Source organism: Symsagittifera roscoffensis, chromosome 9 (genome assembly GCF_963678635.1).
Source record: "Symsagittifera roscoffensis chromosome 9, txSymRosc1.1, whole genome shotgun sequence".
Lineage (NCBI taxonomy): Eukaryota > Metazoa > Xenacoelomorpha > Acoela > Convolutidae > Symsagittifera > Symsagittifera roscoffensis.
This window is the reverse complement of record NC_087070.1, coordinates 21,048,243-21,075,910: the sequence shown is the minus strand read 5'-3', so window position 1 is coordinate 21,075,910 and position 27,668 is coordinate 21,048,243. Positions and strand designations below refer to the sequence as shown.

General features: G+C 43.1%; 2 protein-coding genes across 2 annotated transcripts in view; both read left to right on the top strand.

Moving 5' to 3' along the window:
* Positions 1-27,668, top strand: part of LOC134854609 (ubiquitin conjugation factor E4 A-like) — a 214,089-nt gene that overhangs the window by 145,958 nt on the left and 40,463 nt on the right. The window lies entirely within an intron of this gene.
* LOC134854208 (E3 ubiquitin-protein ligase RNF126-like) lies at positions 16,188-17,377 on the top strand. Its single transcript, XM_063870368.1, has one exon. The coding sequence runs from the start codon at positions 16,235-16,237 to the stop codon at positions 17,285-17,287; it is 1,053 nt and encodes a 350-aa protein (XP_063726438.1). The 5' UTR covers positions 16,188-16,234; the 3' UTR covers positions 17,288-17,377.

Here is a 27,668-nt window from a genome sequence, read left to right as displayed (position 1 = left end):
CGGCCTTTTGGCAGGTACCATTAAGGAAGCAAGACAGGGACAAGACAGGGTTCGCCTGCGAGTTGGGTCTGTTTCAATGGAAACGGATGCCGTTTGGACTCTGCAATGCAACAGCCACGTTTCAGCGGCTGATGGCACACGCGTTGATAGGCGTGACGAAAAAGTACGGCAACCTGGTAATGTGCTATGTGGACGACGTGGTAATAGCAACGCCAACACTAGAAGACCACATCGAGAGGCTTGACGAGGTGTTCGCGTGCATGAAAATATCAGGGCTGAAGTGTAAACCATCAAAGTGCGAGATACTCAAGGACTCGATTAAATACTTGGGCAGGATGGTAGATAAACACGGTATCAGACCTGACCCAGACGCCGTGGAAGCAGTCCTAACCTGGAAATCACCGAAGACGGAGCACCAGCTGATGAGCTTCCTGGGTTTCGCCAACTATTATAGAGAATTCATCAAGGGCTATGCGGACAAGGTATACCCGATGCAACAATTAATGAGACACAAGGGCAAGAAGTTCACGTGGAACAACGCGGCAGAAGAGTCATTCCAGAGAATAAAGAAAGAGCTGTGTGAGGCACCAGTACTGGGTATGCCGACTGAGAAGGGGATGTACGTGCTAGACACGGATGCGTCAGTAGTCGCTATTTCTGGAATTCTCCATCAAGAACAAGAATGGAATGGGAAGACAGTCTTGAGACCAATAGCATACGGGAGCAAGGTCCTAAGTGACACAGAAATGAAGTACGGAGCACCGAAAGCAGAGATGTTTGCGGTGGTCACCTTTGTCGAAAAATACAGAGCATACTTAGGCAGTGAGCCCTTCAAGCTGCGAGTCGACAACCGAGCACTAAGCTGGCTGAAAACGTACTCAATGGACCAGAGCTATATTGGGAGGTGGATAGTTCGCTTGGATGGATACAACATGATAATTGAGCACAGAACACGAGATAAACATCAAAATGCTGACAGCTTGAGTAAGAAGACGGAGTTCTACGAGAGGCAAGAACAAAGAGAGGCGGACAGACCTGAGATCAAAGACGGCTTCTCCTTCATGGACAAAGAAACGTACGACAGTCTTCCACTCACGAGATGGCTGGACAAATCAGGCAAACCGATTGAAGATCATCCCGAATTGCCGGAAGAGCCTCTTGAAAAGACCATCTTGAAGAAAAGCAGAAGGATTCCGATAGGAATAATGCTCAAGTCCAAGATCGTGAGGGAAACACTTAAGGCAAAAGGTTATGATCTCATCCAGGTAGAGGAGGGAACGGTCCGAATAGATGAAGACTTAATGAGGTTGCTTGAGAAACTATCAGATGACAAGCCTGTGATCCAAGGGAAAGGTCAGGAGGCACCGGAACTAACCATACTTCGGAGAGAAGAAACAGTGAACAATACTGACGTCTCAAAAGGAAGCATCACTGATAGCAGGGAAGTTGTGCGATCACTAGTTGAAAAAATCCCCGAAAAAATTCTGGAACAGACTAAAGTCAAGGATAAGAAAGTAACATTCAGAGAAGAAGTTGAACACCTGGGACTAGATCAAGAATCCGGGGAGTGGTCCAGATTCATGGAAAAAGACGAAACCGGAGAAGGGAAATTGTCCGGGGAGCGTGAAGAATGGGATGAAGACTCGGATGAGAGCAGCGAAGACCAAGACAGTCTATGCATGATACTGGCGGAAGAGAAGATAAGACAGCACGACAGGGAATTACAGACGGATCCATCTTCAGGGACGTACGATCTGGAAATACAAGAGGTACGAGGTGGTGAAGAGCTCGAGAAAATAGCAGTTTCAAGAAAACCACTAAGGGAACTATCGTGCAACTCAAACGTCAGAACGAATCTGGTACCAGAAGACGACATGAAAATCGTGAAAAGGATGATATGTGTGAAGCTGAGCGATGACATCCACAACCCTGGTGAAATGAATGGACAGATCATGGCGCTAAAGGAGCACGTTAAGGCGAGATACAGGCTGTCTGACCTAATAAGGGCCCAGAAGAATGACAAAATGACAAGTAACCTCTCCAAATGGATCCATTCGGGAGTCAAGGAGAAGGGGGAACTTGAGGAAGACAGCTACAAGATCTTGAGCCAGTTCTACAAAGAAAAGAGAGACTTACTTTATCACACAGCGGAAGGGGTGGTAGCGTGCAAGAGAAGAGATGAGGAAAAAATATTACACAAACACAACCTCATCATACTACCACAATTGTACCAAACGGAGGTGCTTTTCAGATCACACGACCAGATGGGCCACCAGGGGATAGATAAAGTACAACAAAGGATACTTCACAGGTTCGACTGGCCGGGAATGAGAAAAGCTTGCGAGAGATGGGTGAATGCCTGCCTAGCATGCCTTCAAGTAAAAGACCCAAGGAAGATGAAGTTTCCCCTCAAGTCTGTCGAAAGTTCGGAATTCAATGAAGTGGTGCAGATAGACCATCAGAAAATCTGCATCACGGAGTCGGGTTATAACCAAATACTAGTTATAATAGATCACTTCACCAAGTTGGCGGAAGCGGTTCCGTGCCAGACAGCCTCAGCAGAGGAGACATGTGATCACCTGATAACGCATTGGATATCGCGGTATGGTTGTCCAATGACTTTCCAGTCGGACAACGGCAAGGCTTTTGTGGGGGACTTGACAAAAGAATTGATGAAGAGATCACACATTGCTCAAGCGCACTCGACGACCTATCATCCACAGACCAATGGGTTGGTAGAGAGACAGAACAGGACACTGGTCAACATGCTCAGGGTGTACTGCTCGAGATACATGACGGACTGGGACAAATACCTGCCACAGGTAGTAGGAGCCTATAATAGTACTCAGCACTCAACGACGGGTATCAGTCCTTTCATGATGTTGACAGGCAGGGAAAGGGCAATGCCCATAACATTCTTCTACCCGGAGTACGAGGGGAAGAGGACGTCACCTCAAGCATACGTGAAGGAAGCGATCAAAAGACAACAAGAGCTAAACGAGCTATGTCGGAGAAACACGGCGCAAGCGCAAATGAGGCAACGCAAGAAATATGACGAAAAGATACTAAGAGCAAAGCCATACGAAGTGGGCCAATACGTGTGGGTCTTCCAAAATGTCATACCGCCCAAGGGAACAAAGAAACTACTCAAGAAACGGAGAGGACCGTTCATGATTACGGAAGTACATCAACAAGGACGGTTCTATCGCTTGAGTACAGGGCGAGCAGCACATTACGAAAATCTGAAGCCTCATGTCCCGTCCCCGGAGGACTGGTGCCTACCAAAAGACATGGAAGGTCTTGAGTACCTGGTGGTGGAACCAGCGTGCGAAGTGAATGAGAAAGGCACTAGAGAGAAAAATGATGGTAATGAGAACTTGAGTTTGGACGACAACGAAAAGATAGAAGTGGAGTCGGATGCAGGTTCATTTGTAGAAGAAGACTGGAACGACCCAGAGCAAAACGAGGTACCGAAGTGGATGGAGCCGGATCGACCAACACCACCGGAAACCAGGACTGGCAATCGTAAACGAACAGGTATGAGGTACAATAGGTACGGGGATGACTTCTTGATCGATAAGATACAGCCAGACAAGTTGGGCGATGAACTACTAAGCGCAGGCGAACTGGAAGCCGAAGAGGAATGGCAGGTCATTGACGATGGTGGACATTATCCGCAGGATGATTACTCGACGCCAGAATTAGAGACGGATCTCGAGCAGAGTGAAATAGAAAGGAGGGAGAACACGAACTTGAGGATTCTAGAGTGGATGCGTGATGTCAAAGACGAGAGCCGCGAAGGACAAAGCATTCAGCAAATCGATGTATCAGCAGCAAATTACATGAAGACAGAGGACCCTCTTTTCGGATGGACAGCAACAGACAGGCCACTGGACATCCCCAAGGACAATTCAGACCCGACTACATCGACGGGGACGTCGATAAATATTTTTGTCCGGGGAGTGGGGGTAGGACTTACCCACACCGAAAATTTGATGATAAAGAAGCTCAAGGAAGTGAGGGAAACAAGCGGATTGGAACTGGAGGAAGAAGAACCAGAGCCTACCATAGGAAGGAATTTCAAAACGAAATTCGAAATACCTAATGAATACTCAGAGAACATCATGATAACGGATAGCGACTTCATCCTGTCAAACAGGACCAGCGCGATCTGCATCACGGCGGACATGAGTTTCAAATCAAGATTGGAGGCTGACTTCAAAAAAGAGTACCAGAACGTAGAGTTTCTGTTCAGACAGAGGCCAGGACTGGGAGGCATAGCAGCGCTTCCACCGTCAGTGGCACAAGTCCCGGGCAAATACCTCTGCTTCCTAGTAACGAGAGTCAACGACAGAAACACAATTGATCCCGAACACGTGATATTGGCACTGACAAGACTACGTGACTTCATGATTGAAAGAGGAATAGTGGAGGTCTCGATGCCGGTGTACGACCCAAACAGGGGCAAACTGAGCTCGAGGGAATTGTACGCTATCCTACATGTGGTCTTTGCAGAAACAGAGATAATGGTGCATCTTCACAAGAAGTACTACTTGAGCATCGCCTGAGTCGGGTACATGGAGGTATCAGGTCGGGTGTGAGGGAGGAGTCTTGAGTTAGGTACTGGGGTGCGACGCAGGTAAAGGGATCTTAAGATGTGATTGGCATGACAATTGAATTTTAAAAAGAAAGAATTGATGGTGCTAAAACATAAAATGAATCTGCATGTTCTTAAGGGAAAATCCAATCGAATTGCTTTAAGTGATATGAGAATGATAAGATTTTAACCATATGGGTAGAAGGGGGGTCTCTAGGTTAGGAACGTGACATGCTAAGTTTTAATGAGCTTTCTGTTTTCAGATCGAGTTTGAAAAACAAAGTTGAAAATCCAACTACACTCAAGCGAGAAACAGAAAGAGAGAATCTTGATTGAACACGCGATAATCCGAATCTACAGCAAGTACTTGCAAGAGAACATTTCTAGAGAATTCTTGAATTGGGTAATACTTGAGTTGGTAAGGTAATTCTTGAGTTGGTAAGGTAATTCTTGAGCTGGTTAACATCTACCTATATACATCCCGAAGTTGCAAAAATGGCAGACCGATTCTGGAACTCCGTGCCCGCGGCTCTGAAGAAGCCCACTCTTGACGAGCTGTACAGACGCTTGAGGGACCTGGACTACACCCAGATAGACGAGAGAATGGCGGTGATGCTGAATGCGATCCTCCAGTTGGAGGACCAGGGTGAGTGCAGGGAGTCTGCGACGGAGGCTGTCTTGATGGTCGGCTACACCACCGAGGGCATATCAAATCGAGAACAGACCAGATGGTTATCTTGGAATGCGGATGGAGGAGTAAGGGGCTTTGACTTGGCAAGAAATCCTGGCCTGAGTAACAACACCGAACACGGCGCAGGAGAGTTTCCGCTACCGACGAGACCAACAGCAAGATCCACAGGCCAGAGCTCGAGTAAGGTGCCGTCGATGTCGCGAGCGCAACAGACGACAGAGGCATATCCGGGTCTGGGGGTTCTAAAGAAAGAGCTCGAGAAGGCGCTGAAGGAAAGGAATAAAGCGAACCTCGATCGGGATCAGGCGAAGCTGGACAGGGAGAAGCTTCAGCTGGAGAGAGACCAGGCAGTCGACGAGCGAGATCAGACGTCGAAATTACTTGAGATGCTAAGGGCTGAACATCAGCAGGAGCTGAGGGTGCAGGAGAACGTCGCAAATCGTGATCAACTGAAGTCGGAGTTGGAAAGGATAGAACAGCGACAACGCGAGCTTGACGCACAGAAGGGAGTCAGGTCAAACGAACGAGTGGTGACCAGCTCGAGGCCAGAGTCGCGCATGGAGGTGGATGAAGCTCCCAGGGCTAGAGGACGGTTCAACCTTGACCGCGAGGCCAGAGAACACATGAGCGAAGGGTTAGAGGTCTGGATACCGAATGACGTGACGCCTTCCTTGCGCAACCTAGAGACACAACCTGTACGTCCTCTGATGGATGTGGTGTTACCAGGATATACCCCAACCTCGACCTCGAGTGGCAGTCAGGTGAGTGGCGCCTCATCGCGCCTGAAGGAGCTAGGCGAGAAATTGCAGCAGCAGAGTCGTGAAAGATCGACAAGGCCAGAGCTTCCCCCAACTTGGAGGGAACAGCCGGTCAGGAATGTCGTGATCGCAAGCTATAAGAAGAATACAGAAGGGTACTACCACAGGCACAATCGGCTGGACTGGAGTGCGGAACAGGGAGCCAGGAGGGACTGCTTCCATGACGCAGCCTGGGTGGAGTATCTAGCGCCACCTCGTGTGCCAGAGGGTGCAGTTCACCTAATTATAGGGGATAGCCTGGTGCGGGTGTTGACCCAGATACGGTCCCATTGGCAGACAGGAGTCTTGAGTTTCGCTGGAGCTGCCACGCCACAGATGTTGGCAACCCTGGACATGCTAGGGATGACCAAAGTTTACACAGTGACCCTGATGGTTGGGACCAACGACGTGTCAAGGGGAGAAGCGAGGAAAGTAGCGAGGCTGTGCGACAAGATGAGCTGCCTTCTTGAGGAACTGAGGATCCAGATGGACCCCATCCTGCTGACGGTATGCACGGTCCCCTACAACATGATGTTTGATCAGCACGCCCTAGAGATGAACCAGAAGGTGCGGAGCCTGAACAAGATGATCCGAGACATACACCGGAAGAGTGTGCTTCCTCTCAGGCTGTTGGACATAGCAGAACGTATGGAGAAAAAGGGATTCCCTGAAGACACCTCAAAAGATGGAATCCATTTCGATAGGCCAAGGGGAGCGGAGTGGCTGAACGACGTCTTCCAGGAACACATTAACACGCTAGAGGCGGACCTGCTGGAGACAGCCCAATTCACTTTAGGACCACCTCCCAACCCACCATTCCTTGCCTCGAGGGCCTTGGCTGGTCGCTTGGGAGCGAGAGTTGATACTAGAGACAGTTCAAGGAGCAATCAGACCCGATTGCAGAGTGCCACGCCAATGGAGTCGGAGGAGGTAGAGTCATCAACACCTCCGGGCTCGGCGATGTCCTCTGTGGTGGTGGCAGATGGCAGGAGAGAAAAGAAGTCTATGGAGACTGCCCGCTTGAGATATCCTGAGAAGGTGAAGGAACTGGATCTAGAGAGTTTGGAATGCCGACGAGAGTTGGCGGAAACCCTGGGGATCGAACGAGTGTCGCACGAGGATTTGAATAGACATCATTGCATAGACTGGTTGAAAGCTCACGAAGCGCACTTCTCGAGAGCGAAGTTAATGGAGACCACAGACCTGACTGGAATTCCCACAAAAACGATCATGGGACCCATTAACTACAGGCCTCTCAAACTGTTGGGGGGTCCTGGACTTATAACAGAACCTCCCAAGCACCGAACTGGCATCGCTAGGATCAGGTTGGCAACCCCGGCGCAGTTAAAGGTGGTAGACAAGCTACTCAATCCGGGGGGAATGGAATTGCCTGATGCCGCTTACGAAGGTCCGAAGTTGGCAGAAGATCCCAGGTACGGGAAGCCCTGTGGTGGCACCCAACTGGCCAAAACTCTGGCAGTTTATGATAGAGCAGATCCAGCTGCTGCAAGAGTAGTCATTGTGGCGGGATCGGACTTCGAAGGAACGTCTCCCAAGTTGTTCTGGCCGGAGACTCTGGTATACTCCTTGCCAGGAGCCGAATTGAACCAGATGTTGACTCTAGTGGTGGCAATAAAGTCGGAGATGCCCTGTGAACCTGAGCTGCTAATGTTTGCAGGAATGAATGATCACCTGCACGCGATGGGCTTCTTGAGCAACTGAAGGGCAAGGAGATTCCGACATCAAGGAAGATATGGGAGGCTATTCAGGCGTTATTTGCGGCGATGAATGAGGTACAAGAGAACGTAGCCTCGAGATTTGGGTCCAAGACGAAGGTGGTGTTTACCACATCCCCAGGATACGCAAATATGCCACCCGCCCTACAATTCGTGTACGCGGTCTTGATCCTGATAGCAGAAGGGAGTGAATGGCGGATTCTGAGGGCAGCCCCCAATCGAGAGCTGGAGCCATTGAACTTGAGGCTTTACAAATCAGAATTGCCGGCGGCATGGGCTGACATATCTCATGCACTGAGGGGCTTTTACGGACTGGCCGACGTCCTGATTGTATTGGATGAGGTACTCTTGCTAGAGGTATCGAACTTTGCTAGACAACTCAAGTTCAGCCCAGTCATCGGGGACGACCACCCGGCGATAAACCAGTTGACGGCCAGCCTGTGGTTCCGGAGTATGGATGTGAAAGTCGCAAATTCCACCAGCAGGTCTAGAGGTCCCAGCAACGAGAGAAGAAATGTGGTCGAGACGGAGAAACAGTTAGAATCGATGAAATATCGCTTGACTCAAGAGAATGGCTGGTGGCCATTCCTGACACCAAGGCTGGAGAACGTCACGAATAGGACGAGGGAGGAAGCACCACTCCTCGTGAAACAAATCTGGAGTTTTCTAGAGAAGCAACTGGAGCTAGCTGAAACGAGAGACATGACGGTGGCTAGATTTGTCTCGGCCGCCAATGAAGTGACGATTGGAGGATTTTGGAGAGAGCACGCCAACGGCGAATTGAAGACTAAAAGAGATTACGAGATTCTCAAGTTCTTGAGTCCTTGCTGGGAGAGAGAATTCTTGGCAGGAGTGTTCGGCACCACGGCGACTATCTTCGGAGCCTTCGTACAGGAGATACTGGGCATGTCCATCAGCCTGCTCTTGGCCCTGTATTTGGTTTACCCCAGATACTTGTTCAACATGGGCCCAGCATACATGTTTAGTCGAGGAGTGGAGACACTTCGAGTTGATGGGTATCTGGCACTAGTACTCTTGACCCATGGGGAATTGGTATCGTTTCATCGGTTAATGGAATATGGAGAACCTCTGTCTATGGGGAGAGTCCACACGAGCATTGAAACCAGCTCCTACAAGTGTGCCGCAGGGTTGAAGACACTGCTGGTGCAATACCTCATGATGCAGAATCGATACATGACGGGTGAAGATGAGAACCCAACCTCGAGAGAAGAATGGGAGAAGGCGAACAGAGGGATGCCTCTGTTGACGGACCTGTGCCTGGCAATGAGGTCGGACCCAATGGTGATAATCCGGGGTCTAGAGGAGGTGGTGACCTGCATCTATGGTCCAGCAGTGACGTACGCGTTTCCAGATCCCCTGGTGATAACGTATCGTCACTCGGTGACGCACTTGAGTCTCATCAGCGTACTGGATGGTACAGCGCTGAATTGGTGTCAGCAGGAGGTGCTCAGGGCGCGTATGAGCAACACGGTACTCTTCGGAAAAGTGAAAGATGCCGAGATGATGGTGTGCAACTTCAGGGGACAAATGCAATGTAGAATGGGAGGCAAGCGAGAGGGCCCCATTGAAATGTATCCAAAGTTTTGGAACCTAAACCCATTGACGGCCAACGGACGAGAAGTCTTGAGAATCCCCGCCTGGAAGGAGTGCTTTGCACTAGTCAAGAGGGAGCTGGAGGCCATAATGGAGAAAGAAATCCTACCAGCCACCATGCCTGAGTTCCCGACAGTCAGGAGGATGACCTTGGGAATGAATAGTCCCTTGGTGGTTCCCTCCATAATGGCGAAGATGATGACGGAGGAAACGCAGAGACATTTCACGGATGGCTGGGATCCCCTGTTCATCGGCTACACGGCGGCAGTCTACTTCCACACCAGCGAGATAAAGGTAAATTCGTGGACGACGCAAGCGAAAAAGAGTAGAGGTTCGCAGCCCCCTGGATATGAGGTGCGGAAAGTCTTGAGGACTCTTGAGAAGGAAGGACTTGAGAATATGCTACCCATATGGGATGATGGCAGGATGATCGTGATGGAGGGACACGTCGCATTGGTGGACGAAATGAAATTTGCCACGAGAAAATACAAGGCACCCTATGGCTTGGAACAAGTAGAAGTGACACAGGAGGGAACAGAACTAGATGCAGCAGGTCAACTGCATGTAGCCCTGACGGAATATAAAAAGCTGGATCCTACGACACCGTCACCACTGTCTGTAGACACGCCTGGAGACAAGAGGAGTGGACCCGTTGAGGATCGATTCAAAAGAATTCTCGAGAGAAGAAGAAATGAATCAGAGGAAGAGAGTATGGATGAAACTCTCAGTGAAGCTGGAGAAGACATGGAGGTGGGGAATACACCTGAACCAGGGCCATCAGGGGAGGAACTCACCACTCAAGAGCTGTTGAAAGACTTGAGCGAAGAGAATTGGGCAGATACTGCCACACCACCTCTGAACCCGTCCCCGCGGAAGAACCTAGAGTTGCCATTGGCAGGTGAGACCTTCAATATGGGGATGTTACTCTTGAGCTCGGAGGAAAGGGAGAAGAACACGTTCGAAGGGAACAGGGACATATTCTTGGGATCTCTCGAGGATGACGCTTGGCAGGAATTCCTGGGGGAATTCAATCGAGAAGTGGGCAGCGAGACGACGCTGGACAAGTTCAAGAAGGAACTGTGGGACGCAGTAGTGAGATTCGGGGAACCGCTCCTGATAGGAACGGGCCTGGATGAGAAAGCAAGAAAAGAGCTGCTGAACAAGCTAGTGGAGCTGAGGAACGCACGATCGAAGACTAGAAAAGAGAAATGTGAGGACAGCTCTACTCTGAAACAAAAAACTGTGGATAAAATGGTTGATGATATAAAAAGGGATAAGGTTGGGACTAGTAATATGATTAAAAGTACTAATATCCGTAAGGCTCGAGCAGGGGTGAGGCAAGAGTTGGAAGGAGTGGATGGAGAGGTCGAATCAATGATGATAGCCACAACACCCTCGAGCAGAGATGTGAAGACTCGCAAGAGGAAGAGAGAAGTGGAAGGATGGGGTAGTGCTTCAGTGGATGCTGTTTCGGAAGGAAACTTGAGAGAGACGGCGCCCATCGTTTTGGTCCGATGCAAGACGGCGGCATACAAGAACAGCTCGGAGCTCAGGAAACCACTTGAAGTAGAAAAGGAAATAGAGGTTTCCACCAGTTCGACGTCAGAAGAAGACTTCAAGCCTCAGAAGGTAAACGTGAAGAGAGGTTCAACGAACGGACAGGTAGGGGAAGTGGAGATCGGCAAAGAATGGATCTCGAAGGCACATCAGGACATGGGCAAACAAGTGACGAGTGATCCATTGGAGAGGAACAAGACGAGGAACACTTCCCGGACGTGGTGGGTGGCCCTCGAAACATTGAAGGAAATGGAGGACTGCTTGAAGAAGTTGGACAGTGGAATAGCTCGCAGGCGACGCAATTGGGCCACCCAGCAAAAAGCCGAGGTTAATAAGATAGAGATGGCAAGTCATCTGAAGAGGTCCTGGCAGAGTTTGTTGAAGGATCATTTTGAAGAGGCGATGAGGACATCCTCATCAGCACCGCCACTGATGGCGAACCCCTTCGTTAGAACTGCGGGACAATTAATGTTCACCTGGAGTCTGGTGGGAATAGAGTTGGAGACATTGACCTCGTATGACAGGCTGAAGTTGGGAAGCAAGAAGCTAGAGGTGTATCAGGCACTGATGCAACACGTGGCCAGGGACAATTCAGGCTTGAGCCTGGCTAGAAGAAAAGATGCCACATGTTTCTTGAGATGGATAATGTCAATGATGTCTGATAGCACCATCCTGGCATGCCACCAGAGAGCAAGTGGAAGTAAAACCATGGAGAGAAGAGTCTCAACGATCATCTTAAACGTATATCAGAGTACAGGAATAGAGAAAGAAGATGGTTCCAGACTATCCTTAGAGAACCATCGAAAGCTGGACGAGGTACGGAGGTGCTCTAATAAGAAGTTCGAGGAAGAACATGATGTTCACCGTAACCTGGCCTCGTCAGAACAGTACTCGAGACTCAGTGAGAAGGGGGAATACCAATATGTGTCTGGAGTGATGGGAATAGCCTACAATCCCTTCTTAGACTCGGAAGCTGGAGGAGCCCACAGAAACCATGAGGTAGCGGAGCTACTGAAGTTTTGGACAGAAAGAATAATGGAAATAGACGCGGTGGAAAAAGAGGGGCCGAGCCTGGGCCTGATTCTTGAGAAAACACCAGAGGTGATAAGCATACCGCGCTCAAACAAGAGAGTTGAAGTGAACATGGGCGGTGGAAATGGCTTGTTAACCACGAACTTGGGAGTGATATGGAAGCTACTAAGACCCTCCTGGTGTCCACATCCCCATGCGAGTCTAATCGAGGAAACCACCGAGCGAGTGAGGTTAGCACCAACGGAAGATGAAGATCTGGCGAAGTTGAGTGTGCTACATAAGCTAATCACGCCCCAGATGCAAGAGCCAAGCGAAAGGACGAGCGACCCCGGGTCAGCAAAGAAATTGGAGCCGGGTAGCTGTCTGGATTCGACGTGTGGGAACGGAGAGCACATCTGCGATGGACGGTCATGCGTCAGAATACTGTCGTTTCAAAAAGAAGACCTGGTCACTTGGTTCGAAGACATCACAGAAAGGGAGAAAAGTGAAGTGCAAATAATAGCGGAATGTTACGCGAGAACCACGGTGAATATAGCGACAGCTCTCGGATTCTTCTCGAGAATGTGTGGTCTGCAGGCACTGGAGAGACTGGAATCTGAACATCATTTAGTGACGGCGTTGAGCGTAGAATCATGGCCCGGGGTGTTGCAGGTGACTCAAAAACACATCCGGAGCTGGAAGGTTGGTCTTGAGGCGGAAATGGGATTTCCCATGAGCGAAGCTTATGGCTTGCCATTGAACGCGAAATCGCTGATAGGGTCAATGATGGCCAACTTGTGCGGAAGTCACTACCCGCTACACATGGCGATGGTGGAAGTGTCCAGCCAGAGAGTACTGGTGGACAAGGCCTTCTCAGTGCCCAAGTGCGTGAGGTTGGCTCGGATGTCGCATCACTCGCACAAGTTGTTGAGAAAAATCAAAGGGACAGTACCAAAAGAATTGAGAGATGACTTAAGCGAAATCTGGGGAGAAGATCTTCTGAAGTTGGAAAGAGAAAACACGAGCGATCACGAGAGACAAAACGTGATCGGGAAACCTGTGGGAAGTACTCCGAACCTGGAAGACAACGACACGATGCACGAGAAAATGATGGAGCTTGAGCCTCTCTTGGAAGCCTCAGGGGAGCGTAATCTCAGGAGCATTGAGATCTCTCATGGGGAATGCCCATGCCACTGTTTGGCACAAACGGTGTGGTATCCAGATCACAAGAACCTTTGCCTGGTGTGGGATGTGGAAGAGATTCGGTCGATCGGACTACCGGATCACCGGCAGAAGGTGACGCTCTTAGTAGTGAGTACGATGTTAGCTCTGAGATGGATAGAAGAGAATATAACGAAGTATCGGGAGGCGACGACGCCAACGGCTGAGTCAATATACGCGATAGACTACAGCAGGAGACTCGAGTTGTTTGAGACTGCGTGCAAAGTATTCGCCATACCGACGGAAGTCAGGCACGTATGGAGTCGCTTGAGGTACTTTCCATGGTTTCGGGCGACACTGACGTCTTGGTTGTACATGACAACGAAAGATCACATGAGAAAACATCAAAAAGAGTATCGACAGTTCCAGGCCGAGATTGGGCCGGAAGCTTTCAAGAGACCCCTGCTAACCCATCGTAATGCGATCACGACGGGATGGAAAAGAGTGAGTAAGATGTCTAGAGACAATACCAAAGCGAGGGAGTCGATACTAGAGGAAGACCTGGCGAAGAACGTGAGCTTGAGCCTGCACAACTCCTTTTGCTTGAACCGAGAAGCTAGGGTGAAGGCACTACCCAACCAAGCAAAGAGATTGCAGGAGCAGAGAGAATGGATGCGATCCTATGAACAGCTGAAGGCTTGGGAGGAGATTGTGATTAGTTCCGATGATGAAGAGGAACTGTTGAGACAGTTTGCCGCATCTAGCACTTCAGGATGCAGTACCTCCAAGGCGAAGAGTACGAGATGAATGGGCAAATCGGATGGATCTTGAGTCTTGAGAGGGAAGGGAGGCTTGAGCGTGGATCCGAGTGAAACTTGGATTCACAAAAAAGAAATTTTAACAAAGCAAATATTGTTACTAATATACTATATTTATTATATAAATCGAAATGCTGCATGACAATTTCCTGATTGAATAGGACAAAAGAGATTTTAAAATGATTGGCTTGAAAAGCGAAAATTCAAGGGTGCAGGTGGATGCAGATTTTGGTTGCTGTTTAGCAATAGCGTGAAAATTTTAAATGGCTGTGAATTTTGGGGTGTAGATAAGCTTAAATCTGCTGCAAACTTCTGTAAATGACCACTGGCACTGTATCTTGAGCAACACTCGGTTTTTCTGGGACTCACTGGCAGAAGACAGCGCGCGATGAGGACATCGATCTCGAGTCCGGGGAGTATGTGCCAGTCGGTCATGTTTGGAAGTTTGACCTTGAGAGAAGCAAAAAACACTTGATTTTGGAGTGAAATTTAATTTTTCAAAATTTCGAATGGAGCCTGTCATGCACGATTTTCTCGCGAGAACTGAAAATCAGAAAAAGAGATCAGAACAATTTCAGAACAGTTGAATAACAATCGCGGGAAAGTTGCTAGAAAAATCGGTGGGAAATTACTATTCGCAATTTCAATAGCAATAATAGCCTAGAGTAGAGCTGTCCCATCTGAAACAGAGACGAGAGCATTCCCACGAATTGGATTGTTACGATTGGAATACTATTATTGACTGGACCAGAGTGAACCTTCGGTGGAAAGGTGGACAGCTAGAGTGTCCCAATGGTTCACGAGAACTTGCAGTCTAGAGTAAAAACTTGTTCTTGTTGTTAAAACTGACTAACATTAAACTCATATTAGTTACTTTATTGATTCTTGAGTTGTTTACCGACTTATTTACTTCCTGGTTCTTGAGCGTGCTACAATGTGAGTACTTAATTTAAATTCCTAGAGTGTGTTTTATAATTGTTATGTTGAGGTAAGGCGAGTTTTAGGTTGATCCATCTGAAATGGATCAAAGTTCCACTGTCTAATAAAAAGTAACTTAACGGATTGTTCCAACCCGGTTTTTAATGGCGTTCATGTATTTTGGGTATCTAGAGACCTAAGTATGGGGACGTTTCTAATTCTAGAGTGGGGGGATATTTTAGTAGTAGCCTTTAAGCTGTAACGGGTCGTGGTCTCATGTCACAAGCGAACCGAACTGGCTCCGACCGTTCTTGAGGTAGAAAAACACAAGAGATAGTGTCCCTGACCCTTGAGCCAGTGGTTATAGGGCCTATTTTTCTTAAGCCTCATGTGTGACTGCAGTAGACGAATGTTACAATGGTTTTGAATATGGCGGAGCAAGGTAAATTTCAAGTGTAAAGATTCATGGCAAGCTCAAATTGATGGTCCAGCAATTGGGGATTCCCTCCCTGTAATTCTTGCAAATCAGATGGAAAAAAGAGAAGTTAAATTTACCTGCAATGAAAAAAAAATAAAAAAATGCTCTGAAAAAGATCCGTGAATGCAGCTCAGTGGATCACACTATTGTTACATCACCTCAGAAGTTTAAAATCTGGTAACCGAAGTTACTTCACTAGAAGAAATTTTTGTTTAAAAGTAAATTTCAAACGTTTTCGCAACTATGTGCATCGTCAGGATTTTAACTGCATCGTCAGGATAAAGGACTACTTCACTAGTCCTTTATCATTTCACCAAGTCATAATATCATTCGAATTTTATCAAGTAGGGAAAACTGAAGAATAACGTGAGTAAAAGTAAAGAGAGGCAGATGGTTGGAAATCAAGCCAACCAGATTGAGAAAAGTAGTACATTGACAAAACTGACTTTTTGTTATAAAATTCAAAGCAAGCTCTGGGCTCGTTTTCCTCCCCCACTAGCGAAAATTTGCTAGTGTAAGTTGGTTCACATTATCGGATTGTTACAAATATTGGTATGCGGATTAGTTAGGCTATGACAAACATATCACAATTGGTCTCGCTTGATACTTAATCTTGTAAAACCCCTAGTTAAAACTTAAAATTGATGTATATGCGAGGTGGCGGGGGGGGGGGGGGGAGAGTCGAGCTCTTTACAGAAATACGCATCGCTCTCGCTGATTAATTTTTGGTGAAGTGCTCAACTGGACCTCCAAATTAGTAAATTAGGTTTCAGTGAGCCATAAGACTATTCAGTGGCCCTTTCAGATTGCGTGGTTTTTGTCTTGACAGAAAAATTTGAAGATTATTTTTTTCGTCATGAGCTCTAATTCTCACTCTACAGGAGCCGAATTTGGTGGAAGTCAGTCAAGGTTTTTCTGTCACCAGTGCAGAGCTTACATATCACCGTCAAGTGATGAGAACCTAGTCTGTCCGGACTGTAACGGTAGTTTTATCGAAGAGGTAACTCAAGAAAATGCTGCTGATTTTGACAGCGGGGAAGATCCAATGCCACATCCGCATATGGATTATCAAAACGATATTTTTTCTCTTATAAGCGCATTTTTACCGGGTTTTGACGCATCGTTGAATTCTTCAGCTGAAAATAACGACGATGGATTAGCAGCAATGGACACAAACTCTGCCACTGTTAACGCACCTGATGAAGTTGATGCGGCTGGAGCAGGACAGAATAATCCAGGAACCAGTGCTGCTCAAGGAAGCGAACAGAACGATAGACCACATCGATCGAACAGAAACTCAAGATTCCCGCGTGGACCTCCTATTCACAGCCGTGTTTTCGACTCAAACGAAGACATGTCCTCAGTCTATAACAGCCCAACTTCCGTACCCAATGGCGTGCAATTTAACAATGAATCCATACAGCGTCTTATTGACGGGCTCATGTTCCACCAACCTTTCAATGTTGTTACAGTTAACGGCAATCCTCAGGACTATGCTTGGGGACCTGGTGGCTTGGATACTATATTGACCCAAATGATGGAACAGTTGGAAGGTGGTGGACCCCCTCCATTAAGTGCATCGGTAATTGCTGCTATTCCCTCAGTAGAAATCTCCGCCGAGCACGTGAAAAGTGAAAGTGATTGTAGTGTTTGCCAGGAAAAGTTCACATTGAAAGAAAAGGTTCTCAGTTTGCCGTGTGCTCATCTTTTTCACAAAGAATGTATCGAGCCTTGGCTGAAACTGCACAACGCATGTCCTGTGTGCAGAAAGCCCTTAGATGATCCAAACAGTCCTCAAGCTCCTGGAGCTGGGACGTCGGCCTCAGCAAATAGAGCCACCGCTCCAAATTACGAAGATTTAGATGACCCAGACCCGGCTATTTTCAGAAACTCAAACATGTATGGCTAATGAAAAATACTGTAATTATATTTGATCCAATTTGTCAACCTTTTTCAACTGTAAAAACAAATGTAAATTTTTTTGGCTAATTTAAATATCACTTACGCTACTGCTTTTTTAGATTGCGAATAGCTGGAAGATTTGAAAGTCCGATAGGTGAAAAGCTACTATGGATATTTATGAAAAAAAGATAATGTGCAATTCTATAATAGGTACCCTCACTGAAATAGAATCGGTTAAGTTATACTGCACATCGCGCAAAAGAAAAATATTTCCACGGCTTGCGCTTAAAATGCCACAGTGAAAGCCAATTATATTAATCTTGCTAGCATTTTCTACTGAATGTAATGAATGTAATTGTTTTTTTTTTAATTTCAGAAAAAACCCTTGCGATGGTAAGTGCTTTATAATCGGGTATTAGATTTTTTCCGGGCAATTTACGTTTCTTTATGTCATTACCCTTTTCTAATTGCAAATGCGAAACAGTTACGTGAAAGAGTAGTTTTTACAATTACAGTTCTTGTAATCGATTCATTTTTTTCATTTTGAATGGCTTAACTTTGTGGCTTAACTTACTTTATACTCTTTAATTAAGCTGGTTACATCACCAAATAACATGTAAGTTTGACGCGTTTCGATTTATTCATCATCATCAGAAACTGAAATACAAAAACAGTACTGATTATAAATACAGCAACAAAAAATGAACAGAAACATGTAAATAGCTGATAGAATCAGAACGTTGTTCCCGCGCTGCATCTGTTCACAGTTTCAGAGTGAGGTGTCGTTGAGAGTACTCTTCTCTTGTGTTGAGCTGTGACCTTGGGCTCAACTGCGCAATGTAGATAGCTTCCAACGACCACAGTTTGTCTGAGAAGCGAGTCTTGTCTAAGATCTTGACAGACATGACAGAAAATGCTCCCCCAGCGGAGATGTTCGTCGGAGGCGCTCAGATAGCCGAGTGGTGAAATTTCGGCCAATTTTGTCAACATAGCTGGTCCCGCAGCCAGAACAATCAACTTGATAAACCACTCCACTACTGAGCATAGGTGGCACTTTGCTCTTCAAAGATGGCAGCGAGTTCCGTAACGTTTGTGTTATAAACACTAATGGGACATCAGTGACCTTTCTCATTTTCTTAGAGAATCTGTCTGATATACCACCACGATACTCTAAGAACAAAGTTTTCCGGGATTTCTGCCTCTCATCACTTCGCTCCCGAGTTTCTTCTTTCGCTTCTGAGCCCAGTATCTTCGTCAGCGTCTCTGAGATAACTGGACCGTAAAATGACGGTGGATACTGGTTTTTCTCCCAGATCTTTGTGGTTTTTCTGAGCCCTTCGTCAAAATTCAATCAAGAGCCTGTCGCTTGATTGATACGGAGGATAGTACCCTGTATAACACTGGTCTTGTACATGACAGCTTGTACTTGAGCTGGTTAGTTGATTTTTTTACTTCGTCTCAGAATTCTTAAACGATTCCTGTGAAGAAAAAAACGCATACCTTTAAAAATGGATTTGCCCAAATAGTTCGTAGTTCTTTTCATTTTTTGGAATTTTCGAAACTTCTGAGTCTCGCAAGAAGTTTTCAGAATCTTTCTAATCGACATCCACAAGAAAAAAAATTACTTCTACATCATAGAGCATTCACCTTTGTAATTTTTGATCGGACTTTCAGAAAGTTTACGACCGTTTTTTTTCAGCATGAGGTCTTGAAATGCATTTAGAATTGCACTTATTTTTTGCTGTTATTTTTAAACTTACAAACTATCTATCTATTCTATCTATAAATTATTCAATCTATACATTATTTAATTGACATTTCACTTGAGACATGTTTAAGAAAGCATTCGCCCTACAACAGATTTTAAAACGTCGACATGAGTATAAATTTCAACCCTTTCAAATTTTTGGCCATTTAACAGACCAACGTAGCGACTTTTTAAACACAGGGTTAGTGAGACTTAAGCTTCACAATATACGATATAGCTTAAACGTGCTAAAAATCTTTCGTTAAACAAGTAAAAAATAATACGTTCAAAAAGCTTGAATATGTCAACATAGAAACTTGCTAACTATGTCAACATAGGCAGTATGTTGACATACTGAAGAATTTTCTATGTTGACATATTTAAGCTTTTTGAACATATTATTTTTTACTTGTTTAACGAAAGATTTTTAGCACGTTTAAGCTATATCGTATATTGTAAAGCTTAAGTTTCACTCACCCTATGTTTAAAAAGTCGCTACGTTGGTCTGTTAAATGGCCAAAAATTTGAAAGTTGCTGTGAGTGTACACTCAGTATTTGCAACTCTGGCATTCAAGAATGACTGCTGAAATCTTTTGGTTTTCGAGATGCAATTTTTATGTTTTCTATTTTTTTCTTCAAAAAACTTCGATATAAATATGAAGTAACCGATTTTTAAGTTATTTAGTGGGGTGCTGTTAAGGTGCACTTTGGAGTTGCTAAGCTGGTGTCCAAATATGACTCCTCAAATCTATTTGGTTTTCGAGATTTGGCGTTTTCTATGGTTTTTTCAATTTAAAAAAACGTAGATATAAAATAAAGTAACCGAACTTGAGTTTCTCCACCCCATAATGGCGTACTGTCAGGGTACACTCTGGGGTTACAAATATGGCGTTCAATTATGACAGCTCAAATCTTTTTTGCTTGCGAGATATGGTGATTTTTTAGGCTTTTTTCATTTTTTTTTCAAAAAAATTCAAGATATAAAATAAAATAACGGAGCTTGAAGTTCTCAACCCTATAGTGGAGTACTGTCAGCATACACTCAGGAGTTGCGATTCTGGCGTCCAAGTATGACTGCTCAATTTTTTTTTGGTTTTCGTGATATGGCGTTTTTATGATTTCTTTTTTAGCTTAAAAAACTTAGATATGAAACAAAATTTATGGAACTTGAAATTCTCAATCCTGTAATTGTGTGCAGTCGGGGTACACTCAGAGATTGCATTTCTTCTCTACAAATTCGACTGCTCAATGTTTTTTGGTTTTTGAGATGTGGGCTTTTTTATTTTTGTTTCAAAACACTTGATTTAAAAATCTAACCGATCTTGAAATTCTCAACCATAATGTGGGCCTTCTGTCATGTTATATTCAGGGGGTACTGTCAGGGTTCAAATCAGGAGGTTCTGTCAGAGCTTCTGCCTTTTAATATCAGGGTACCAATCAGGGGTAATATAGGGCCTCTAACTTTTACTGCTCAAATCTTTCTTGTTGCCTAGAAAGGCGTTTCTCATGATGTTTTCAATACCTTACAAAAAAATTGTAGATTTAAAAACAAGTTAAATAACTTGAAATTCTTAACCCTATGGTAAGACGCAACCAGAGAACAATATAACATAGCAAATTCGCCCTTTAATTTTTTCTGCTCAAATCGTTTTGGTTTTCGAGATATGGCGTTTTTTATGAAAAAGAAACCTCCTTGTATATGAGCCCAGTTTAACTTCACGGTTGAATTAAATTAGGGTCACTTGAATCTCACTGTTTTAAAAAATGTCTTAGAAAGCTGCAAAAAGTTAGTTGTTAAATTTTGCTCTCCAAATACGAACGTGGAAATGAAGCGAACGAAACGTGAATGACTTCTAGTGTGATTTTAATTATAGGACTTCCCAGCGGAATCAAAATTTCGTCTTTTGATCCAGGTTTCTCAAATTGAGTTATTTTTTTTTCAAAAAGTAAAATCAATCATAAATTCGTCTTAGTTCAAAGAGCATGAAAGCCATATTTGTTTTTTCAATTCGGAAGCTGGAGATTTCCAAAAAAGGTCAGTTCTTTTTTCTGTTTCCTTGCGTTCATTGACTCTTTTCTAACTGTCTGTTGGCTATGATTTCCTTTTTGTTTTTCACGCAAAACCAGAAGATTTGTTTCTTACTACAAATGCTTTTTGGATTGGATTGAGTGATAATCATATCAAAACCCTTGCAGTCATGACTTGAACATGAAAATATGTGGAAAAAGGTTTCCTAGTGTCGAGAAAAACGGATTTTTATTTTTGACTTTCAGTCTTTTTTCGAGCGACAAAGCGAGCTAGCAGGCTTTTTATAGAAGCATACACATGACGTGAAATTTTTATTGAAGCCCTGAGAATTAAATTTTACTCCATTATGACAATTGAGTCTGCGTAAGTTGTAGCCTTTTGTTCAGATCTTCTCAATACCCCACGCGCAAAAAAAAGCAACATCGATTTGAAAAAAATTGTGCCATAAAACACAATGGTTGTTCTACAGAATGGTTGAGCGAAATAAAAATATTTTTTGCTCGTCAAAAAGTTAAATCCTGAAAAATTTAGATTTTTTAAATAGTGTAATAACAGAAGTTGCTTTTGCCTATGTTTCAAAGAGGCGTTTCTTGGCCAAAAAATAGTTATTTCATTCTTGACAAAAATTGCCGCTTATAGTATAATTAAATCCAGTTTTCTCAAACAAAATTGTGTTCACAGAATTTATTCATCATCATCATAAACTGAAATACACAAACAGTACTGATTATAAATACAGCAACAAAAAATGAACAGAAACATGCAACTAACTGATAGAATCAGAACATAGAAACAAGAAAGTTGTTCCCGCGCTGCATCTGTTCAGTTTCAGAGTGAGGTGTCGTTGAGAGTACTCTTCTCTTGTGTTGAGCTGTGACCTTGGGCTCAACTGCGCAATGTAGATAGCTTCCAACGACCACAGTTTGTCTGAGAAGCGAGTCTTGTCTAAGATCTTGACAGACATGACAGAAAATGCTCCCCCAGCGGAGATGTTCGTCGGAGGCGCTCAGATAGCCGAGTGGTGAAATTTCGGCCAATTTTGTCAACATAGCTGGTCCCGCAGCCAGAACAATCAACTTGATAAACCACTCCACTACTGAGCATAGGTGGCACTTTGCTCTTCAAAGATGGCAGCGAGTTCCGTAACGTTTGTGTTATAAACACTAATGGGACATCAGTGACCTTTCTCATTTTCTTAGAGAATCTGTCTGATATACCACCACGATACTCTAAGAACAAAGTTTTCCGGGATTTCTGCCTCTCATCACTTCGCTCCCGAGTTTCTTCTTTCGCTTCTGAGCCCAGTATCTTCGTCAGCGTCTCTGAGATAACTGGACCGTAAAATGACGGTGGATACTGGTTTTTCTCCCAGATCTTTGTGGTTTTTCTGAGCCCTTCGTCAAAATTCAATCAAGAGCCTGTCGCTTGATTGATACGGAGGATAGTACCCTGTATAACACTGGTCTTGTACATGACAGCTTGTACTTGAGCTGGTTAGTTGATTTTTTTTACTTCGTCTCAGAATTCTTAAACGATTCCTGTGAAGAAAAAAACGCATACCTTTAAAAATGGATTTGCCCAAATAGTTCGTAGCTCTTTTCATTTTTTGGAATTTTCGAAACTTCTGAGTCTCGCAAGAAGTTTTCAGAATCTTTCTAATCGACATCGACAAGAAAAAAAATTACTTCTACATCATAGAGCATTCATCTTTGTAATTTTTGATCGGACTTTCAGAAAGTTTACGACCGTTTTTTTTTCAGCATGAGGTCTTGAAATGCATTTAGGGTTGCACTTATTTTTTGCTGTTATTTTTACACTTAAAAACTATCTATTTATTCTATCTATAAATTATTCAATCTATACATTATTTAATTGACATTTCACTTGAGACATGTTTAAGAAAGCATTCGCCCTACAACAGATTTTAAAACGTCGACATGAGTATAAATTTCAACCCTTACAAATTTTTGGCCATTTAATAGACCAACGTAGCGACTTTTTAAACACAGGGTTAGTGAAACTTAAGCTTTACAATATACGATATAGCTTAAACGTGCTAAAAATCTTTCGTTAAACAAGTAAAAAATAATACGTTCAAAAAGCTTGAATATGTCAACATAGAAACTTGCTAACTATGTCAACATAGGCAGTATGTTGACATACTGAAGAATTTTCTATGTTGACATATTTAAGCTTTTTGAACATATTATTTTTTACTTGTTTAACGAAAGATTTTTAGCACGTTTAAGCTATATCGTATATTGTAAAGCTTAAGTTTCACTCAACCTATGTTTAAAAAGTCGCTACGTTGGTCTGTTAAATGGCCAAAAATTTGAAAGTTGCTGTGAGTGTACACTCAGTATTTGCAACTCTGGCATTCAAGAATGACTGCTGAAATCTTTTGGTTTTCGAGATGCAATTTTTATGTTTTCTATTTTTTCTTCAAAAAAATTCGATATAAATATGAAGTAACCGATTTTTAAGTTATTTAGTGGGGTGCTGTTAAGGTGCACTTTGGAGTTGCTAAGCTGGTGTCCAAATATGACTCCTCAAATCTATTTGGTTTTCGAGATTTGGCGTTTTCTATGGTTTTTTCAATTTAAAAAAACGTAGATTTAAAATAGAGTAACCGAACTTGAGTTTCTCCACCCCATAATGGCGTGCTGTCAGGGTAAACTCTGGGGCTACAAATATGGCGTTCAATTATGACAGCTCAAATCTTTTTTGCTTGCGAGATATGGTGATTTTTTTAGGCTTTTTTCATTTTTTTTTCAAAAAAATTCAAGATATAAAATAAAATAACGGAACTTGAAGTTCTCAACCCTATAGTGGGGTACTGTCAGGATACACTCAGGAGTTGCGATTCTGGCGTCCAAGTACGACTGCTCAATTTTTTTTTGGTTTTCACGATATGGCGTTTTTTATGATTTCTTTTTTAGCTTAAAAAACTTAGATATGAAACAAAATTTATGGAACTTGAAATTCTCAATCCTGTAATTGTGTACAGTCGGGGTACACTCAGAGATTGCATTTCTTCTCTACAAATGTGACTGCTCAATGTCTTTTGGTTTTTGAGATGTGGGCTTTTTTATTTTTGTTTCAAAACACTAGATTTAAAAATCTAACCGATCTTGAAATTCTCAACCCTAATGTGGGCCTTCTGTCATGTTAAATTCAGGGCGTACTGTCAGGGTTCAAATCAGGAGGTTCTATCAGAGCTTCTGCCTTTTAATATCAGGGTACCAATCAGGGGTAATGTAGGGCCTCTAACTTTTACTGCTCAAATCTTTCTTGTTGCCTAGAAAGGCGTTTCTCATGATGTTTTCAATACCTTACAAAAAATTGTAGATTTAAAAACAAGTAAAATAACTTGAAGTTCTTAACCCTATGGTAAGACGCAGCCAGAGAACAATATAACATAGCAAATTCGCCCTTTAATTTTTTCTGCTCAAATCGTTTTGGTTTTCGAGATATGGCGTTTTTTATGAAAAAGAAACCTTGTATATGAGCCCAGTTTAACTTCACGGTTGAAATAAATTAGGGTCACTTGAATCTCACTGTTTTAAAAAATGTCTTAGAAAGCTGCAAAAAATTAGTTGTTAAATTTTGCTCTCCAAATACGAACGTGGAAATGAAGCGAACGAAACGTGAATGACTTCTAGTGTGATTTTAATTATAGGACTTCCCAGCGGAATCAAAATTTCGTCTTTTGATCCAGGTTTCTCAAATTGAGTTATTTATTTTTCAAAAAGTAAAATCAATCATAAATTCGTCTTAGTTCAAAGAGCATGAAAGCCATTTTTGTTTTTTCAATTCGGAAGCTGGAGATTTCCAAAAAAGGTCAGTTCTTTTTTCTGTTTCCTTGCGTTCATTGACTCTTTTCTAACTGTCTGTTGGCTATGATTTCCTTTGTGTTTTTCACGCAAAACCAGAAGATTTGTTTCTTACTACAAATGCGTTTTGGATTGGATTGAGTGATAATCATATCAAAACCCTTGCAGTCATGACTTGAACATGAAAATATTTGGAAAAAGGTTTCCTAGTGTCGAGAAAAACGGATTTTTATTTTTGACTTTCACTCTTATTTCGAGCGACAAAGCGAGCTAGCAGGCTTTTTATAGAAGCATACACATGACGTGAAATTTTTATTGAAGCCCTGAGAAATAAATTTTACTCCATTATGACAATTGAGTCTGCGTAAGTTGTAGCCTTTTGTTCAGATCTTCTCAATACCCCACGCGCAAAAAAAAGCAACATAGATTTGAAAAAAATTGTGCCATAAAACACAATGGTTGTTCTACAGAATGGTTGAGCGAAATAATAATATTTTTCGCTCGTCAAAAAGTTAAATCCTGAAAAATTTAGATTTTTTAAATAGTGTAATAACAGAAGTTGCTTTTGTCTATGTTCCAAAAAGGCGTTTCTTGGCCAAAAAGTAGTTATTTCACTCTTGACAAAAATTGCCGCTTATAGTATAATTAAATCCAGTTTTCTCAAACAAAAGTGTGTTCACAGAATTCATCAGTGTACTATTAGCGAATTGAGTTATACAACAATTTTTGCACGCTCAGTGTAGACGTAGCGAGAATGCTGGAGGCGAAAAATGTCTCTTGTTGAAATGCGGGCAGGGGCCATTTTTTTCTAGATATTGAAAATATTCTCTGAATGTTTTGGTTGTCGGGCTATCATTTGTCTGCTTATTTTTTGTCGGCTAAGTTTTCTCAGCATTTCTGGTTTAAGCAATGTTGTTCATAATTGAAATTTGGTTTGGTTTATTTTTGGTTTGGTTGTTTTGTTGAATAAATTCTTTTGAATCGTTTGGGCTGATCGTATGAATATTATGGGTTGATCGCAGGGGCGAATTTATGGGAGAGGCCCCCTCTTTAGTGCTATTTTAAGAAATCCATATTTGGATGAGCGACCCATAATTTTTTTCCAAAGGCTCCTTAGACGCCAATGTATACTAATTTTGAATAGGGGTTGCGCTCAAAAACCCATTTTTTGTTAAAAAAATTTCCTTGAGTGCCTAAAAACTTTTTTTTGGCCTATTTTTTAAAAAAAATTTGCCTGTGGCACTGAAAATTTGGTCGAAATGGGGTCTTTCTACTGTTCAGGGAGAGCTCAATTTGCCGACATACAAAAAAGGTCGATAAAGTTTTTGATTCTTTTTTGAAAATGTTGCAGTTTTTCAATTAGTCATTTAAAATATTTATACTTTGTATAGCCCGGTGTGTGGAATATTCCTTTTATAAAATCTTTAAAAAGATTTCAGATTCTGCTGCTTTCAAATTTTGCTGCTAAGAAAAATAGCCAAAAATTTGCATGTAAATCTTAACCAGGGGCACAACAGCGGATCTCCATGAAGAGCTGAACAGCTCTTATGTTGGTCCTTTCCCCCTTATGGATAAATTGTCTTAACACTTCGGTCGCATGTTTTGCTTTTTTGTATTCCTTAAATTGGCAGAATGAGACCAGCAGATTGTTCGCTATGGGATTAACTTTTGGGGAAATTGGGAGAAATTGGACTCCGTTTTCCTAAATTTATAGTTTTTTTAATAGTTACTGTCATTCTCTGATGGATATTTAGATTTTGTGTGCCAAGTGTTGTTTTCGGTGTGATAGTTATGTTCGAAAGTTTATCCTTACATTGAACGCAAATTAGTTACGGTTTTCATTAGCTTCTGGTTGATAATAAGTATCATTTTGCGTTTCCAGTTTCTCCGAAGTTTTTGCATCAAATTTAAAGCAACCGATTTTTTATTCTCAATTTTCTATCGTGCTTCCATTTCTGACGGGCTTTTCACTGCGTACTGTCTATCCCGGGTTTTTGATTGAGAATGAATTACTCGGGCATATTTTTTTGAAGAATTTAAATTCCGAGAATCAAAAGTTGCTTAGAGGAGCTTCGGACTTGTTTGTTTTCCGTGCCATCCAGGTTTGTTTTCCGTGCCATCCAGGTGCCACAGATAAATGAAAATTGAGATCGTGTGAAAAACCATAAAAACGCCATTTCAGTCTAAAAGTTTTTTAGGTAATTGTGAAAAGGATCCCGATAAATGATCATTGAGGTTTTTGTTTTCAACTTTAAGATAAATTAGATTGAGAAACCTTTTCAAAGAGCAGCTGTTGGATAAAAAATAACTTGCACGGTTTTTTCGCCTCATTTTTTTTGCGGTGAAAGACAAGGAGACTTGTGAACTTCATGACTAGCTAAACAAATGAAATGAATTCAAATAGGTTAATTGAAGAAATGAGGCGGTACACGAATATTCTTAGTTTGCTTGCCCTCAAATCGAACCTAAAAAAGACTCAGTGAAGTCATAATTAAGTATTCATTGTTCGGCTAGAATTTTTTTTCTAATTGGTTGTTTTGCTTCTGCTTTGTTTGTTTTGCTGTCTCTCATAATTGCCTATTAAATTCACTGTCTGGATCAAACCCGTCTACTTGTTCATCACCTTTTTTTTTCTAAACTAGGGCAGTGGTCGGAGCATTTTGTGCTGCTTGCAATCTCACCAGCTCTTAACATTTTGCTTAAAACAAAAGCTTGTGTTATTTAAGCTGCCTTTTTTCCTAAATGCAATTCCCACAAATTTTTGCAGAGTTTTTGTGCA

Excerpts from the sequence above, each read along its gene's own strand:
- LOC134854208 (XM_063870368.1), top strand. The coding sequence starts at position 16,235 with ATGAGCTCTAATTCTCACTCTACAGGAGCCGAATTTGGTGGAAGTCAG.